Source organism: Pelobates fuscus, chromosome 1 (assembly GCF_036172605.1).
Source record: "Pelobates fuscus isolate aPelFus1 chromosome 1, aPelFus1.pri, whole genome shotgun sequence".
NCBI lineage: Eukaryota > Metazoa > Chordata > Amphibia > Anura > Pelobatidae > Pelobates > Pelobates fuscus.
The window spans coordinates 45,836,294-45,854,759 of NC_086317.1; the positions used below are offsets into that span (position 1 = coordinate 45,836,294).

General features: G+C 39.1%; 1 protein-coding gene across 3 annotated transcripts in view; it reads right to left on the reverse strand.

Moving 5' to 3' along the window:
- The window catches only part of NCAM2 (neural cell adhesion molecule 2), a 409,545-nt gene that overhangs the window by 177,929 nt on the left and 213,150 nt on the right, over positions 1–18,466 (reverse strand). For all 3 annotated transcript variants that reach the window (XM_063448337.1, XM_063448328.1, XM_063448345.1), the window contains exons 6-7: positions 14,710–14,827; positions 2,990–3,150 (exon numbers count right to left, since the gene is read on the reverse strand). In XM_063448337.1, the coding sequence (XP_063304407.1) occupies positions 2,990–3,150; positions 14,710–14,827 (279 nt within the window). The remainder of the gene's footprint in view (positions 1–2,989; positions 3,151–14,709; positions 14,828–18,466) is intronic.

Sequence of the window (18,466 nt, forward strand, 5' to 3'; positions counted from 1 at the left end):
TGGAAGGGAGGGTCTGCTGCTGATTGGCTGGAATGTGTCTGGTGACCGTGAGGCACAGGGTCAAAGTTTACTCAATGATGACAAATAGGGGGCGGATCAAACCGAACCTGTGTTCGCCCGCCGTGGAGAACGCGAACACGCTATGTTCGCCGGGAACTATTCGCCAGCGACCAGTTCGGTACATCACTAATCAATATGTTTAAATATGTTGAAATATTGTCTCAGTACTGGCTGTGCTACTCAAGTATGGATGAGTTACTTAACAGAGGTAAGAATAAACAGTAGAAATAGAAATCAAACAGTGTTTTATGATCCTCTAATCACCCAGATAGTTTGACTGTGTTTATAGAATGGGGAAATTGTTGGTAGACCTGGACATGACCCAGGTTCCTTGGTCAATATATGTACCAGCAACAAAGTCCTTGAAATATAGGGAATCCTAAACATTTTGTACAGTGAATTAGGAAACACATTTAACAGGAGGATGTCAAAGTTGTAATCTGCAATTTCCCTTCTACATGACCCCTCCAAAGCTATCCAAAGCAATCCAAATTTGGAGAGTTAATTTCAGTGTCCTGACAAGGAAAGTTGAAACTGCAGACATCAGCACTGCAGATGACACCACAACCACCGCAGACTCCACAACCGCCGTAGCTTAACTGGAGCCACGCCGTCTTCCTTCCACCCTGAATGAACCTCCAGCATTCAGGACCGTGTGGGAAAGACCTCTCCTCCAAGGAGACACCACAACCACCGCAGACTCCACAACCGCCGTAGCTTAACTGGAGCCACGCCGTCTTCCTTCCACCCTGAATGAACCTCCAGCATTCAGGACCGTGTGGGAAAGACCTCTCCTCCAAGGAGAGCGTAACAGGAACAAGAGTTAAGTGATTAAAGCTCAAGGGAGTATGCAGCGCATAGCAATCCCCAGTGTGATATAGCTGTTCCCTCCAATAACGAGACAAGGCTACGTATTGAGGGTCAAGAAGAAGTCTCTTTTTTAATTACACACACTCTGCTTTAATGCAATTCTCCCCTGCATGGGAGACGCCCACATCCAATTAAACATTACCCAATCACACGATGGTTACCTCCCACAGATTCCCTCCCCTTAGCCTGAGAGGTAACCCAATTATAACATACAGTTTAAACATACATTTTTATACATTTTTGTAACTTTAAAACTATACATCCAATATTAATAATCAGCATACTTTACTTACAAACATATCCAAAATTCAGCTAATTCCATCCAGGGGTTAAAGAGTTAGCTGGAAGTCCTTTATGACCGACCACAAGCACATTTCCCTGCCCAAAACAGTTCTACAGATTCAGGCTGTGCGGTCGGTCTATTTCTGCCCTGAAAAGTTACAAAGTCCCATCCGAAGGCGCCGTTCGAATCGTCGAACTCACTTTGACTTTTGTCTAAGTGTCGAAGAGTAGGGGAAGGTACAGCTCACCGCGTTCGACTGGATTACAATTGCCGCCGCCACGTGTTCGACTGTAATGGCGGCCACTTCGATGACTTCGGCACTTCGACGGCTTCGGCACTTCGACTGCATTCGAAGTGCCAGTTCAAAAGATGGAACACAGCTCCCAAGTATTTAAAGGACCAGGAACAGCATACAAACATCCATTGGGCCCAAATACAAGTCTCAAAGGGCAATACCTTCCAGGGCCATAGTCGCAGGGCAGGAGGCTAGCGATAAGTCCTCTCCAATGCCCAGTGGCAAATGGCAGTTTGTCACAGTAATAACCCTGCTAGTCTTAATAGAATTGAGTTATGCATATCATTAAATGAGCAGGACATAGAAGCAACTATAAACAACATACTAGACCATATTAAACAGTACCAGTTAATATTAATAAAGGCCAATGTGTTTTAAATGGTGATTTTATTTGTATGATAAAAATATGTGTGTCCTTATAACTCAAAGGTAAAAGCCGGAACATGAGCACAAACCTGAACTGCCTTTAGCACTGTACTTGGCTGTTGTTCTCATGTTCTTTTTTCTTGTTTCATACTGACTTTTAGTTTCATAGTATGGCTGGGCACCAGTTTATAATTCCTGACTAATGTTTGACCTATATATTGGTACTATATTTGTATTCAGGTCCTTGCAATGTCCTTGTAATTCCCTCTTCCCCCTGCTACATTCTTAGATCATCTTGCATGGAACTTCTTTGTGTTTCTATTAATGTACTTATTTCACTCCTGATTTAACACACGATTTAGACAGTAGACAGATATCATGTGATATCTCAGGCACCACATTACTCTGAAAGGTATGTAAAAATTGGGTGCCTCTCTTGTTTATGATAACAAGTTGCTTTATGGTATGGTGCAATTTACTGCTTTTGCCGAGCTGTATTATTTCACCCAAACTAAATAAAGACTGGATATAAATACCAATTCAGGAAATTGAATGTATATATATAAAGATAAAGACCTTAGGGTCGAAACGTTGATTTTCTTCACCGAATAAATAATTTTGTATAAAGACCTCTGGAGTGCTCTATCTACTTCCTACATATATATCCACGCTCTGCAGCACCGAGGCTTTTTTGCATTTGAATCCATTTTAAGGTAGAGTGCCAGACTTTGAATATTGTATATATATATATATATATATATCATTAAAAACAACTATATCTCAACAAAGGTAAGACTCCACCTAAGATGTAAAGTGAAAAGTTGAAAGTCAGGCTTTAAGGAACTGTTTTATAAAACTGCAAAAGGTATAGACAGAGACTAAAAATTTAGTAGGGGGAATTGATGATTATGAAGGGAGAGAAATACCTATGTGAACAATGATGTCTCAGAGAGGACAGTTGTTTTAATAAAATGGAACAACCAACAGGCGTATCCAACTGGTTTGCATACTAATTATTTAACGTTTATAACTTTGTTCCACTGTTACTTAACTTTTTTAAAAACTATTGTAAAATATACATGAACATATATACATGGAATACAAAAAAGACTTACCAAACACTTGCAGATATGATTGCTTTTCTGTGTACCCTGCTTTGTTGGTAGCTCTGCAGATAAAGGACCCTGCATCACTGTTTATAATATTTCTGATAGTCAGTTCTGTATTTTCTTCTCTTAATGCATATTTTTCGTTTTCTTCAATCATTTTTCCATTCCTATGTAAGAAAAATACAAACAAGCACAAACAATATCAAATTTTATACCAGGCTTATGCATTTGTGTGGACTTTTGGAAGAAATATAAACATAATCAAGCAATTAACAATTACTTTGTTATCCATAGAATGAACTGTAGTGATGCATGATTAAGAGTAAAATTTATTTTATAATAGTTGAGCTGTCATTTTTGTATTCTGAACATACATTTTTCCCATTTGCATACAACTAACTTTTCCAAATGATAACAATTTACAGTCGGCTAACAATTTAGCAAATGTCAGACAATGTTACCAGTGACAAATTTTATTTTCCCACAATGCATGAATAGAAAAGCATCTAATGGATACATACAGAGCAAACTGAACATTTATTCAGAGAGAAACAGAGCCCTTGATGCCCTGATCTGTAAAAGAAAAACAATTGACAAACTTTGCCCAGGTCAATTTAAGTCAGTTGCTTCAGTACTTTATTTTGTTTTCTAATAGTCTAGTATTGGAAGCAATGTACTGATCCAAACCGATGTAAACATGTATCATTATTTAACAATTATCAATACTCTGGTCATTACGACTCAGTGACCATTTAGAATAAATGGCTGGCTCAAATGGAGCAATTGGACCAAGAGTATGAATAGTATGAATAGTATTTTGTTTTTTAGAAAGGTACAGTCAACATTGTCAATAGCTGAACAAAGTAAATCGGGTCCTCAAGCACTAATAACAAAAACAACACAGTTAGTCCAGTATGACTCTTATCTGCAAACAAGATTTGTGATATGTGGTTTGCATTTGAAATAGAGAATAGCAGGTTTTCTGAAGGCTAGCAACAAGTGAAAATAAGGGAAATTAAAGGAAAACAAAGTCAATAAGGTAAGAACTATGCCTTGTTTTGCTTAAGGAGGGGAATAATCTAAATCATTATAATAACGCTCTAGCATTGTTAATACATGTTGGCATACCTAACACTTCAGTGTTACTTTAGGGTAAGTACCTACTTGTGGTTTTGTAAATTTATTGCTTGTTTTTCATCAATGCATCCTTTGGCACTCCAGAAGTTGTGGACTACATCTCCCAAAATGCAAGTACACACTCTTGCAACTGTCACTTGTCTGATACTATCCTTACCTTTTTGTGTCACTTTACCCCACTCCCTCTAGCATGTAAGCTTAATGAGGAGGGCCCTCAACCCCTCTGTTCCTGTGTGTCCAACTTGTCTGGTTACCACTACATGTCTGTTTGTCCACCCACTGTGGAATTTGATGGTGCTATATAAATAATAACATAATAATAATAATAATAATAATAATAATAATAATAATAATAATAATAATAATAATAATACTGGCACCACATCAGGGGATATGTAATCTACATCATTGGGAGTGAGAAACATTGCTTAACCCGATCTAGGCTGTAGGTTGCAGTTGCAGTATGCTTTTAATTTTATGTATTTCATTAAAGGGACACTATAGTCAAGTGAACAACTTTAGCTTAATGAAGCAGTTTTGGTGTATAGAACATGCCCCTGCAGCCTCACTGCTCAATCCTCTGCCATTTAGGAATTACATACCTTTGTTTATGAACCCTAGTCACACCCCCCTGCATGTGACTTGCACAGCCTTCCATAAACACTTCCTGTAAAGAGAGCCCTATTTAGGCTTTCTTTATTGCAAGTTCTGTTTAATTAAGATTTTCTTATCCCCTGCTATGTTAATAGCTTGCTAGACCCTGCAAGAGCCTCCTGTATGTGATTAAAGTTCAATTTAGAGATTGAGATACAATTATTTAAGGTAAATTACATCTGTTTGAAAGTGAAACCAGTTTTTTTTTTCATGCAGGCTCTGTCAATCATAGCCAAGGGAGGTTTGGCTAGGGCTGCATAAACAGAAACAAAGTGATTTAACTCCTAAATGACAGTGAATTGAGCAGTGAAATTGCAGGGGAATGATCTATACACTTTAACTGCCTTATTTAGCTAAAGTAATTTAGGTGACTATAGTGTTCCTTTAATATGATGGACCTCAGATTCAGAATCTATAGAATTTTCTTTTTCTTAAATCTGGCTATTTTATGTAATCTAAAAGGCTATTGTAACATTGATTTTTCTTAGAATTTATGAAAGATTGTCTAGCTACTTCGTAAACCTAACATTCTCATGTTTGGGATGTACCTTCTGTGGTCTGACTAGTTGTTCTCCCTATTCATTTATGCTGTGAAGTGGTTGGGTACCCACTATGCCTTATGATCTACTCTTTAGGGGTATTCCTATGATCCATTTTTGTCCAGAATCCATATATCAGATATTATTTTAACATACTTTTGTGTGCATTTTCTGTTTCAAATCGAGACTTTTTGGGGGTGATTTTAGGAGCTTTACTTGTGATTATTCAAGACTTAGGGCATAAGACTTGCAACTTTTTAGTTTTGATCATATTTAATACATTTTTGTTTCCTCAGATCTGTTTTGTGTAGAATACTTAGCATATCCCCTGCTACTGAATAACATGGGGTCCAACAGCCTACGGAGAATAATGTCTTTACCTAGGCAGAGATATTAAAGATGTCCTATCAAATAACATTTGAACGTCATGTCATACCTTTTTAGGTAAGATTTTGCTGTTAGTACAGTTAAGTAAACATTTATTTTCTTTTATCCAAATAGTCAATGTTATCATGGTTATTTATCTTGAAAACAGAAAATTTTTCAATGTGTACTTTTATTGATCGTTCACTATAACAGTTTAGCAATATCATTTTACCATCCATCTGTAATGGTTGTTCTGAAAACTTTGCTACACAAACAATCTAATAGTTTAGGGGCAAATCTGTTTATAAGTCCTTTCTGCTGTGAAGGCAGATAATATCATTTGAGTTAATATTGCCATGGTGATATATCAGGAAAAAAAATTACTATAAATATGGAAACTTTTGTTTCTTTCATCAAGTTTATACACACGAGAGTTGTGTCATGTCCGGTATATTTTTTCTAAAGTATTGTAAATGAGAATTTTGGAATTGGAATTTGTTTAAATTTCGGCCAGTTGGTGGTTTGTCTAAATTCTGTAACTCCAAATTTTGAACTCCGAAATAATGCATTCCTGGCTAATCATGGCAGCATCACTTATGGGTAGCTCCTCCCTTAGCAGTCACAGGACAGGAATTAATTAGATTAATTAATTAATTAGACTGATAGGTATAAAGAGTCCCTCCTCCCCTTACACCACAGTCTTTTTTCCTGTCCTTAGCAAGTTCTACAGGACTTTTTACTTTTTATTTTATGGCCACCTTCCTGCGTTTGTCGTGGGTTCGTTCCAAATGAAGTTCAGCCTCTCTTCATTTGAAGGACCCAGTAAACAGCCTGCATGAGCAGGACTAACTGGGTCAGGTTCAGAGTAAGTACTGAACTGCTGCGTGGGATGTATATCTAGTGTTTGAGGGAGACACTGTTCTAAGCTTCCTGGGGTTGGTTATCCTTAAAAATTTCCCCTTGTTCTGGAAGTGCCCCTAGTAATTGGGGTTGAAATCCCCCCCTTACCTTGCTGGCAGTGCTTTGGGGATCCATACTGCTGTCTGCCTAATGAAGGGTGCTGTTGTGTTCTATTGGGAGTTGTGTTTTCTTGCCTGCACGCCCTGGGTTGCCCCTGAGGGCTTTCTGGGAGTTGCTGTCCTTGTGGGGGCTGTGTTCAGCTCTTCCTCGGCCAGCGTTGCTGTTTTGCCGAGGTGTGCGTTCCAGCCGCGGAATTGCCGAACCCGGAAGTGCCTCGCGCCGGCCGCGAGGCTTGGAACGCATGGCGTGCGTTCCAGCGCTCTGCGCATGCGCGGACCGGGCGCAGAGGTATTTAAACAGGGGAATACTGACACTTGCCTGTCAGCTGTTCGGAACTTCTGATTTTCGGTCTGTATTTCGCCAGTTCTCCTTCTTGCTGTCTCCTGGCTGCCTGGAGTGTGTTTTCTGCCGTTATGAGGTAGGATTGCCTGTTTCCATGGTTTTTGCTGGGGGCTTTGGGTTTGCTTTCCAGTTTGCACTTTTGGACTTATTAGGAATGTGTTTCTGATTTGCCTTTGTTCCTTTTATAGTATGGATTCTCCCTCTGCCTCTGCTAGATCCCTCTCTAGAAAACATAGGTGAGCCATTTATTTTGTTCAGGGGGGGGGGGGGTTGTTAAAAGAGTGCCATGCTGAGCCTGTAATATATGTTATATATGGCTTTATTTCAGCCCCAGCAAACAGTTGGATTCTCCAGCGAGAAAATCCAGAGAAAAGACCAACAGATGCATCAATTGTTCATCACCTGCTCCACCTGGAAGGAACCTCTGCAGGGAATGCTTGTCGGAAGCGGCTAATGTCCCCAGTAAGACTTCACCGCAGGACGACCTTAAGCTTTGGATTTCCCGTGCAATTGCTGAGGGCTTTAAGTCTACCACGGGATGTGGCGGCCCTCCTAAGAGACGCAGAGCGGAACCTCAGTCTTCCAGCTCTGAGGAGGATCCGGACCTGTGGGAGGTCTCTGATGAGGGGGAGGAGGAGGCTGACTATGCCTCCAGGTCTCTGGACTCTAAGTCTGTGGATCGGCTTATTACCCTCCTCAGAGACACTCTTAGCCTCACGGAAGAGAAGTCTGAATTGAGAGAGGCTGACAGGTTCTTTGAGGATTTGAAACCTAATAGACCAACGTTGCCAGTGCATTCCTCTATAAAGGACATGATCCTTCAGGAGTGGAATAAGCCGGAGAGGAAGTCCACCTTGAAAAACAAGTTCGCAAGGACTTATCCTTATTCTACCATGGACTGCTGCCTTTGGAATTCGGTTCCCAAGGTTGATGCCGCAGTGATCCATATGGCTAAAAAGACCACGCTTCCTATAGACTCCATGGCATACTTAAGAGAACCTATGGAAAAGCGTATGGATGGTGACCTAATTAAAGCCTATCTGGCGCTAGGCTCCGCCCTTCATCCGGCAGTGGCGCTGACCACTCTCTCCAGGGCCTTACGAGTTTGGCTCGCTAATTTGGAGGAAGATATTGATCAAGGTGTCCGTAGAGAACATCTCCTGGGAAGTCTCAAGGATTTGTGCCTTGCTACTGAATTTTGCTCTGAAGCCTCCCTGGACATCACTCGCATGATTGCCAAAGGTATGGCCCTATCGGTGGCCTCCAGAAGGGCTTTATGGCTTCATTCCTGGGGGGCGGACTATGCCTCCAAAGCGTCCTTGTGTGGTCTACCGTTCCAAGGGGACCTCCTGTTTGGTAAGATCCTGGAGGATGCCATTCAGAAAGCGGCTGATGGGAAAAAAGCGTTTCTTCCACAAGTCAGCAGAAAGGGTTTTTCCTCCTCCTGGAAAACCATGCGATTTAAGGATCGGTCCTTTCGGGACAGTAGAAGCTACAAGCCCGGAAGGGAGTATTCCAGGAACTCTTCGTGGAAGTCCTTCTCTCACTCCTCTTCCAATAAGGCTTCCAGAGGTAGAGGTGCCAGGACCTCCGGGAAGACCTTCTGAAGGTCCTCGGGCCCATCTGGGTACGGTGGGTGGAAGACTGCAGTTCTTTTACCCGGTGTGGGCCGCAAATGTCACAGACGAGTGGGTCACCTCAATCATAAAAGAAGGCTACAGGATAGAATTTTCCTCTCGTCCACGTGCTGCCCATTTCAGAAAATCAAAAGAAGGTGTTGGAGGAAGTCCCTTCTCACGAAAGATTCCAGGGGATGTATTCCACTGTGTTTTTGGCCCCAAAGCCCCAGGGAAAGTGGCGTCTCATCCTGAACCTAAAAGGAGTGAACGCCTTTCTAGACGTAAGGACATTCAAAATGGAATCCTTACAGACTATCCTAAAGTGCGTAAAAGCAGGAGATTGGATGACCTCCATAGACTTAAAAGACGCCTACTACCAAATCCCTGTAAACAGCAATCACATGCAGTTCCTTCGGTTCTGGGCTTTAGGAAGACATTTCCAATTCCGAGGGCTTCCGTTTGGTCTCAGCTTAGCGCCAAGGACTTTCTCGAAGGTCCTTGTCTCTCTGATTGCCGTCATAAGGATGAGAGGTATCGAGATATTCCATTACCTGGACGACATACTCATCGTAGGGCCTTCACAAGGAATAGTGGAGCTTCATACATTAATGGCAATGAACATCCTGCAAGATCACGGGTGGCTTCTCAACATAGAAAAAAGCTCCCTGATTCCATCTCAGACCATCGTGTTCCTCGGAGCGGTGATAAATACAATTTCTGCTCATGTGTTTTTGTCTCCAGAGAGGGTCATGAAGTTACAAGACAAAGTCAAGAAGCTCCAGGTTCTCGAAAAGGCCTCGGCAAGGGAAGTCATGAGTCTCCTGGGTTCTTTGACGTCTACGATAGGTTTGGTGAAGTGGGCCCAATGGAAGTTTCGCCCTGTACGGAGTTGTTTTCTTCTCCAGTTCGACAGAGAAAAAACGGATTGGGATCAGGAAATTTCTCTGCCCCTGCCAGTAAGAAGAGAGTTGGACTGGTGGAGGAACGGGAAGAACCTAGCAAAGGGTTTTCCCTTGGAAGAACCTCCGTGGACCGTTATTACGACAGATGCCAGTTCTTCTGGTTGGGGTGCCCACCTCGATTCCTCATGGACTCAAGGGTGGTGGACTCGAGAAGAAAGTCGGCTTCACTCGAACCTAAGAGAACTGCGAGCTGTTTCCAAGGCCATTCAGGTGTTCCTTCCAAAGATCAGGAATTCCTGGGTGTTGATCAAGACGGACAACCGAGCGGTGGCCTCTTATGTAAACAACCAGGGAGGCACAAGGAGCAAGCGGCTCTTAAAAGAGCTAGCTCCTCTAATGGTGATGGCCATGACCTATCTCCAGGGACTGAAGGCTATCTATCTCCCAGGCTCGGAGAACGTAGCGGCGGATTTTCTCAGCAGATCAGAAATTCTCCCGGGAGAATGGAAACTTCACCAGTCAGTTTTTGCTTGGATCACCCGTCGGTGGGGCATGCCCCAGATCGACCTGATGGCCTCGTTCAGGAATCGCCAGGTGGAGAATTACTACTCCCTCCACCCAGAGAGTCAGGCACTGGGCCAGGATGCTCTATCTCTTCCTTGGTCGTTCGATCTGGGGTATGCGTTCCCTCCCCTACCCATGATACCCAGGTTCCTGAGAAAAGTTTGGGCAGAAGGGAAAACGGTTATTGCCGTAATCCCGATTTGGCCTCGAAGGCCGTGGTTTCCCCTACTGTCAACGCTGAGCCAGGAACAGCCTCGGCCCCTGCCTATATTGAAGGATCTGCTAACGCAGGGTCCAATATCCCATCCTCATCCGGAACGCCTCAAATTGGGGGTGTGGGTCTTGAAAAAGAAAGACTTCAACAATTAGGCCTTTCAGAAGCAGTGGTCAATACTCTCTTACACTCAAGGAAGGCTTCTACGTCTTCATGCTACCATAGAATCTGGGATGTGTTTCAGGAATGGGCTTCGGCCAAGCGAGTTGACTTCATACGCCCTCGCAACACTGAAATCTTGGAGTTCCTGCAAGAAGGTCTGGATAAGGGTCTTAGCATCAGCACTCTTAAAGTTCAGTCTTCGGCCCTGTCAGCTTTGTGCAACACCTCTTGGTCATCAGACCCATTGATCTCCAGGTTCTTCAAGGAGCTTTCAAGTTGAGACCACCTTCGAGATCCACTACCCCTCCTTGGGACCTTCCGCTTGTTCTCGACTACCTGACTGAGGATCTATTCGTTCCTCTTGAGAATTTGGATGCTGTCCTCCTAACTTACAAAACATTGTTCTTAGTAGCAATTACTTCCGCTAGGAGAATTTCAGAGATCAAGGCCTTCTCCACCCTGCCTTCTTGTCTCCAATTCTACCACAATAGGGTGTGCCTGAAACCTAATCCTGCATTTCTGCCTAAAGTGGTCTCTCGTTTCCATCTATCTCAAGAGGTGGTCCTGCCATCCTTCTACCCCAATCCTTCTTCACCAGAGGAGATCAAGTGGCGACGTTTGGATGTCATGAACTGCCTGTCTATGTACCTTGAACGTTCTGCTCCTTACAGGAAAACTCACCAGCTTTTCGTTTTGCCTTCAGGGGCCAGGAGAGGTGAGGCAGCTTCTCTATCTACATTGAAGCGTTGGATTGCTCTTGTAATCAGAAAGGCTTATCTCAATAAAGATCGCTCTCCTCCACTGAAGATAAAGGCTCATTCAACCAGAGCATTGTCAACTTCCTGGGCTAATTGGGCAGAGGTTCCATACGATGACATTTGCAAGGCAGCCACCTGGTCTTCCCCGATGACGTTCATGAAACACTACAAACTTGATGTGGATGCTCCTTCCACCTCATTTGGGAAGAGTGTCTTGTCTACGGTTTCTTTGTCCCGTGGATATTATATTCAGTCATAGCATAATAATTTGTTCTGTGTGTTTTTATCATAATTTTATTCCCACCCTAATTTTGTGAGCTTGGGTATTACCCATAAGTGATGCTGCCATGATTAGCCAGGAATAGAGAAAATTTATGCCAAACTTACCGTAATTTTCTTTTCCTGGCTATTTCTCATGGCAGCATCAGGGTTCCCGCCCATTTTTTATTTTCAGCTTTATAATTGGACTGTGGTGTAAGGGGAGGAGGGACTCTTTATACCTATCAGTCTAATTAATTAATTAATCTAATTAATTCCTGTCCTGTGACTGCTAAGGGAGGAGCTACCCATAAGTGATGCTGCCATGAGAAATAGCCAGGAAAAGAACATTACGGTAAGTTTGGCATAAATTTTCTCTATTATGCAACAACTAAACCGGATAATAAAGTAATTTTTGCTATTGATGGACCATGCAGTTTTCCAAAGTTCTGCTATATCTTATTGCTGCTGTTAATCTAAAGAATATTTCTGGTTTGTGCATATTGCTTTTCTTGATATAAGAATCATATTATTAAGCATTACAAGATATTGCAAATTTAGCAAATCCTCCTACATATAAGGATTTATGATAAAAATAAATCCTGTATACTCAGATAGTTCATGATTTTCTCAGTTGTGTCAATTCATTTCCAATGAATTAGAAATTAAATAGTTAAAGGAGAGGTTTAAGAAACACCAAAGTAAATATATTCTACAATAATGTGTGTCTTTCAGAATTATATAGTAAATTACATAAAACTCTACCACATTCTATTCTGTTTTGCATTGTGAAACAGTAAAAGAAATCATTCCTCTCAGCCCACTATAGATTAGTCATTTTATACCTCATCTGTCTTCCATCTAATGTCTAATCTAAAAAAGGTTTCTCTATCAGAGGGAAAAGTGAAAATAAAAGTCTATTAAGTCAGAATGTTCAGATACTCAATTTTATTACAAGGAAATAGCAACCATGATCATGGTAATTCGGTAGCAACATGGAAAATTGAGATAGATAAATCTGACAATTTACTTCTTTGCAGTGCAAATTAGTGCATAATAGTATCAAGTTACGGCTCTAATCACTTTGTAGGAGACATGATTCATCAATACTGTAAAAAAGAAACATAATGACTTGCTGTTTTTCCTGTAGACACTAGACAACACATACAAATGAATTATCTCTTACAAAGAGTGTTTAATATTCTTCAATTGTATATAATCTTTACTATGTATATGATACAGTTAAGAATTAAAGCCAATGTAAAAACAATACGGTGTTGACTGAGCATCTTGATATATATTTGCATTTGTTTTAGTAACAATAAGAAATCTGTATTGTTAGCAGGTGTGTTGCTTTCAGTACAAGAACAATTTTTGGTTGGTGCCATTAGTCTTTCTTTGTTTCCAGGGTAATTTACCAATAGTACCAAGTTAAATGCCCCCCATTGATCTTTACTTTACTTGACCTTTTGGCTAGCACTAATAACACATGGTATATAGTCCTTTCAGTTAAAAAAAAACCCTATTAATTTAATTGTAACACCTCTGTGTAAATATGTCAGAATGAAAACTCTCAGCAAAGACGAATGGGTACTTTTTTTGTCAAGTCCTATTACAAATAACTATGTCTGTGTTTTTTAGCCACAACTGTGTCAATTTGTTTCTTTACCAGTTGCTTTGTACAACCATCAATACTAAAAAAAAAACAAATGTTCATTCTACTTGAGCAATCCGTGAGGCATTTTTGTTTTTATACTAAATGACAGAATTTATATTTGAGATGCCTAGTGCCAAGTTCATGGAGTCAAGAATAAAGGGTTACTCCAACCTACATGACCACATTTTCTTTTTGAAGTGGTCATGGAGGAGGAAATCCATCTGCTTAAAACACTGCACATCCAGAGATATTTGCACTTTTGTGCCAGGGGCTTGTTACACCTCCCCCCCCCCCCTCCCACCTCCAACCACATGTGACTCTGTTCAGGACTGCCAAATGTCATTGCAGTGCAAAATTTACATCTGTCATCAGAGTGCACTGAACACTGGAGACAGACATTCTCTGCTTTTCACCTTACAGGCAGAGACTGTGAGGGGATGCTTTTGTCTCCCCTCCTTCCTTTACTGTTTTTTTTTTTTTTTTTTTTAAGTTCCATCACTGTCCTTTTCACCATTTCCTCTCCCCTGACCTTGCCGACTCAGAGTGCATGCATGTGGTCTGAGCCAGTTAATTGTTCCAATCAAAAGCTTCTCTATGAGATGGCTGGCATGACATCAGACAGGGATGTGCTCAGCATTATTTAATTATTTTATTTTAGCATTTAATGCATTAATTATTTTTAAAACAAAATAATTAAAGGGTTACTCCAAACTTTTTTTTTTTATCTAAAGCACACTAAATTGTAATTGCCAACACTATTATGGTTGGATAACCTATACTTCTGCCCTAACATTAATCTATACGTTGCAATTCAATGGCTATAATAGATACAATCTTTTATTTTAAATAATAATAAAAAGGAGCGTTTTCCTTATAGGAAAATAGAAACACAATCAGTAATTACAGGTGCATAATCATCTGTATTATATAGGGCACTGCAGACTGCTATCCCAGCCTGCAAACAATTTCTAAAGTGTGCTCAGAGATTTATACCCTCCTTCCTAATTCCTGCCTGCAAGAATGCAGTCATGAAACTTAATCGACTGTTAAATGCAGGGAAATAGAGTGGGTGTAGTGTCACCATATATAGTCAGTCAGAATAAAGTGTTAGCAGAGAAACTTGTTTCTCTTAAGGCTGAATAACATCACTGGAGTAAAAGGCAAGGTAAATGTAGTTTTACAGGAGGTAAATTTTATTTGGTATTGCTTTTAAATGTCAAACAAACATCAGCACATATACTCATGTTGTTAAGAAAACGAGTATATATCTGAATGTGTTTCACATGAGACTGTATACCATACAATTCTTAGTCTCAATATAAAAAACATTAGTATTATAACTGGTATTAATAAAGTGCCAACTAAGACAAATTAGTACAAAAGGAGCAGAGGACTCTGCATGTGATCACAGATTTATCATTTACAGCCCTTTTATACAAAGTACTTGGCTAGCTAGCCTGTGAGGTTACAATATAAATGTTATGATGGAGATTTAAGACAGGAGGGACAATAATTGATAAAAGTCATAGCTCACCTGTGCCAGCTTATATGGGGTTTAGGAGAACCAGTTGCACGGCAAAATAATGTAATGTCTTCTTGACGATCAGCCGTTGCATTAAAAGATCGTTGCTGAATAAGGATTGCTGGTGGAACTGAATAAAATTCAGAAAGAGTACAAGCATAATATTAATCTATGATAAATAAATATATATAACAAATAATGAAAAAAAATAATATTAAGTGTTACAAAATTCAGCTATTTTGGTGAAAAAAAATAATTAATTTCGAACTTCCTTTGAATTAAGAACAATGCTAATTTTAGTAAATCATCTTTTCAATAAACAGTGCTGTAGTTATTATGTTATTAGAAGTCTATTATGTTATGATGGGTTAAGTAGTGGCTTGCACATTTTTATCCAAAAGAGCTGCTGTGTAAAAAATATTTCCAACCTCTTGATTTTTATTTGCAATTTGGCTAATTTAGCTAACATTTTGCAAGTCATTTCTTTAACATACCACATGCACTATTCTGCAATCAGATCAATCAATCTATGTCATGGTAATGGTCTCTAACCCTTTCAGTGTGCATTCATAACTCACAACTGTGTATGCAGATTTTAAATAAAAGCAAACAAATTTAGTTGGCAAATTCTGCCTTTATTACAGTCCTGAAATACCCAGTGAGGCAGCACTAAAAGCACCAAGCTGTGAGCCTTAGAGAGCTGAATGCAGAGCAAATAATAATAATAATATAGCAAAAAATGCACAACTGACCTACAGAAATACAGTTTGTTACATTTGTAAGGGTTTGTTTTTGTAACTACAATCTTTGCTGTTTTGTATTCTTGTCTATTACAATTCAATGCACTGTAATTTAACATACACTCCAATAAACTAGCAGATTTAACAATAATTATTGTCAATTATTTCTTAATCGGTGAGAAATCAGCATATTACAGCAACAGAAAAAAAGATACTGCATTAACAGAAAAGAGAAATATATATAATATTTTTGGCTTTCTTTCTTTCTCTGTTTGTTGGATTTTTTTGTATTTGTATAAACTTGGATACTCAGACTTATAATGATATGTAATTTTAATTGCATCTGCTTGTAAAGGAAAAATGGAAATAGAGAAAAATACATTTAGAAAAAAAAGAAATATTATAATTTAGCATGTACAAATAGTTATAAAAAGCTAAATAAAATATGCGCAACAAAGGCATAAAAACAAACTTACTAACAGAGAGCTAACATTCTACAGAGCTCATTACACTGGAAAGTACTTTTCTAGAATGTTTGTTTATATATTCCTTAATTTGCTACCTTGTTTTAGTCTGAGTATTTTCCAGCAGCATGAATGCCTTGCGGCTATTTTTTCTATTTATGTGCTGTCCTCATTTCTTTATTCATTGTAATGCGGATTGTTGCTGTCAGTTTGGGAACAGTTTCTATGTAAATTACCCTCAACTACTTGTTTAAACTTTTATTGTTCATGGAATTTTCTCTTTTACTACAGTTTTTTTTTATTATTATTATTTGTAGTTCAATAAATAGAAAGCTGTGTTGACTTGAAAGCTGACTTACATTTCTTTAAATAGTCAGATTCTTGGCTTTACCTATTGATTTCTTTACAATGTATAACAGTTAAATATACATGAACCTAAAAATACAGTTACACAGTTGTTATGTGAATATCTAATGTCAGCACCATTTATAATAGTAGAGGGAAACTATGGTAGAAAAAAAGACAGAAATAGAAGTTAGACTGTGACTATGATTCAATATACAACACAGTGTCAAAACAAGCACTTGGAAAGTTCAGTCTTGAGAAAAGTCCCATAGAGGACTAAAACGTTGACACATTTACTGGTGTATAATTGCACAATAAAACTTCAAGATTTCTTTAGAAGCTCCTTGTAAATTTATATATATATATATATATATATATATATATATATATATATATATATATATATATATATGTGTGTGTGTGTGTATCAAGGATATATATCTATATATATATATACATATATATATATATCCTTGATACACACACACACACACATATATATATATATATATATATATATATATATATATATATATATATATATATATACAAAATACAGAATCCAGCGCACTCGCTTATTAACTAAACAATGCTTTTTAAATCTTAGAGATTGTAATAGTTTTATTTAAAAACACCTCACCTAGGCAAAAAATGATGGGGGTTTAGTTACATTATATGATCATACATTGCATAAGCCTGCCAACTACGTCAAAGTACCCCATATTCGGCAGGTCCTATCCTAATAGCAGCCTAATGCTTGCTCTTATGAGATTAATCCACTTACTTGGGAAATACTTCCTTACTGGGACTCTCTGCAAGTCAAGGCTAAATAGGGTCCTGGATTTTGCACCCCTCCCTGTTACAGGTGCCTCATTCCAGGACCCTATTTAGCCTTGACTTGCAGAGAGTCCCAGTAAGGAAGTATTTCCCAAGTAAGTGGATTAATCTCATAAGAGCAAGCATTAGGCTGCTATTAGGATAGGACCTGCCGAATATGGGGTACTTTGACGTAGTTGGCAGGCTTATGCAATGTATGACCATATAATGTAACTAAACCCCCATCATTTTTTGCCTAGGTGAGGTGTTTTTAAATAAAACTATTACAATCTCTAAGATTTAAAAAGCATTGTTTAGTTAATAAGCGAGTGCGCTGGATTCTGTATTTTGTATATTTTGGCCCCAGCAGCACCCTATAATGTATGCATGTTTAGGTGAGTGCAGCCCTCTTGGTTTCTTTTATATATATATATATATATATATATATATATATTAGCAAACAGGGTGATGAACCGCGGCCCAAAAACAAAAGGATTGAACATAAATTGTTGATATATAAAAGATGTATTTACATCAGTTTATATTCAGTCTACAAATGGACAAATAGGATGATTTCTGTAACCTTAAAGGAATCAGAAATGGACAAAAAATTGTGCAATATGTAACAGTAATTTGGACTATTTTAGGTAGGTATATAGCGTGCTAACTCATAATTGGTAGAGTTGCTAAGATCTCTGCTGTTATGCGCCTGCACGGTCAATCCCAGTCTTTGGATATTTTTAGCTCTGTTCTGTTTTTCTTTCCGTCCAATATATATGGGAAAACACAATTGAGAGGTCTTATGGTGTAGTATGTACGTACACAAAGTGAAAAATAAAAGACAGTATCCTACTTACAATATTCAGAGCAATGGCCTGCTCTGTTGTGGGGAGCGTTGGGGGTATTATCCCCACCTATGATATGCAGGATACACCAGGAAATGATGACAGGAATGTGATGAATAAAATAAAAATAATAAAATGAAGATATACCTTTAAAATTATACTTTGTTACTAATAATATATATATATATATATATATATATATATATATATAAGGTACATTTGGAGTAGATTCTTCCAGTACCAACACTTAACGCGTTTCACCCAGCTGGGCTTTCTCACTTCTGATTGGTACTGGAAGAATCTACTCCAAATTTACCTTTTATATATCTATATATTTTATTAATATCTACAGAACATCAGAGAACGCATGGGAGGGCACAGATCTACCATTCGCTCTGCCCTTTCGAGTGGGTCCACGAGCACACCTTTCTCCCGACATTTCTTGGACAAGGGCCATAACCTGGCATAATTTCCCTTTATGGGCATTGACCATGTACCCGTGTCACCCAGAGACGGTGACCGTGACACTTTATTGTTAAAGCGTGAAGCCTTCTGGATT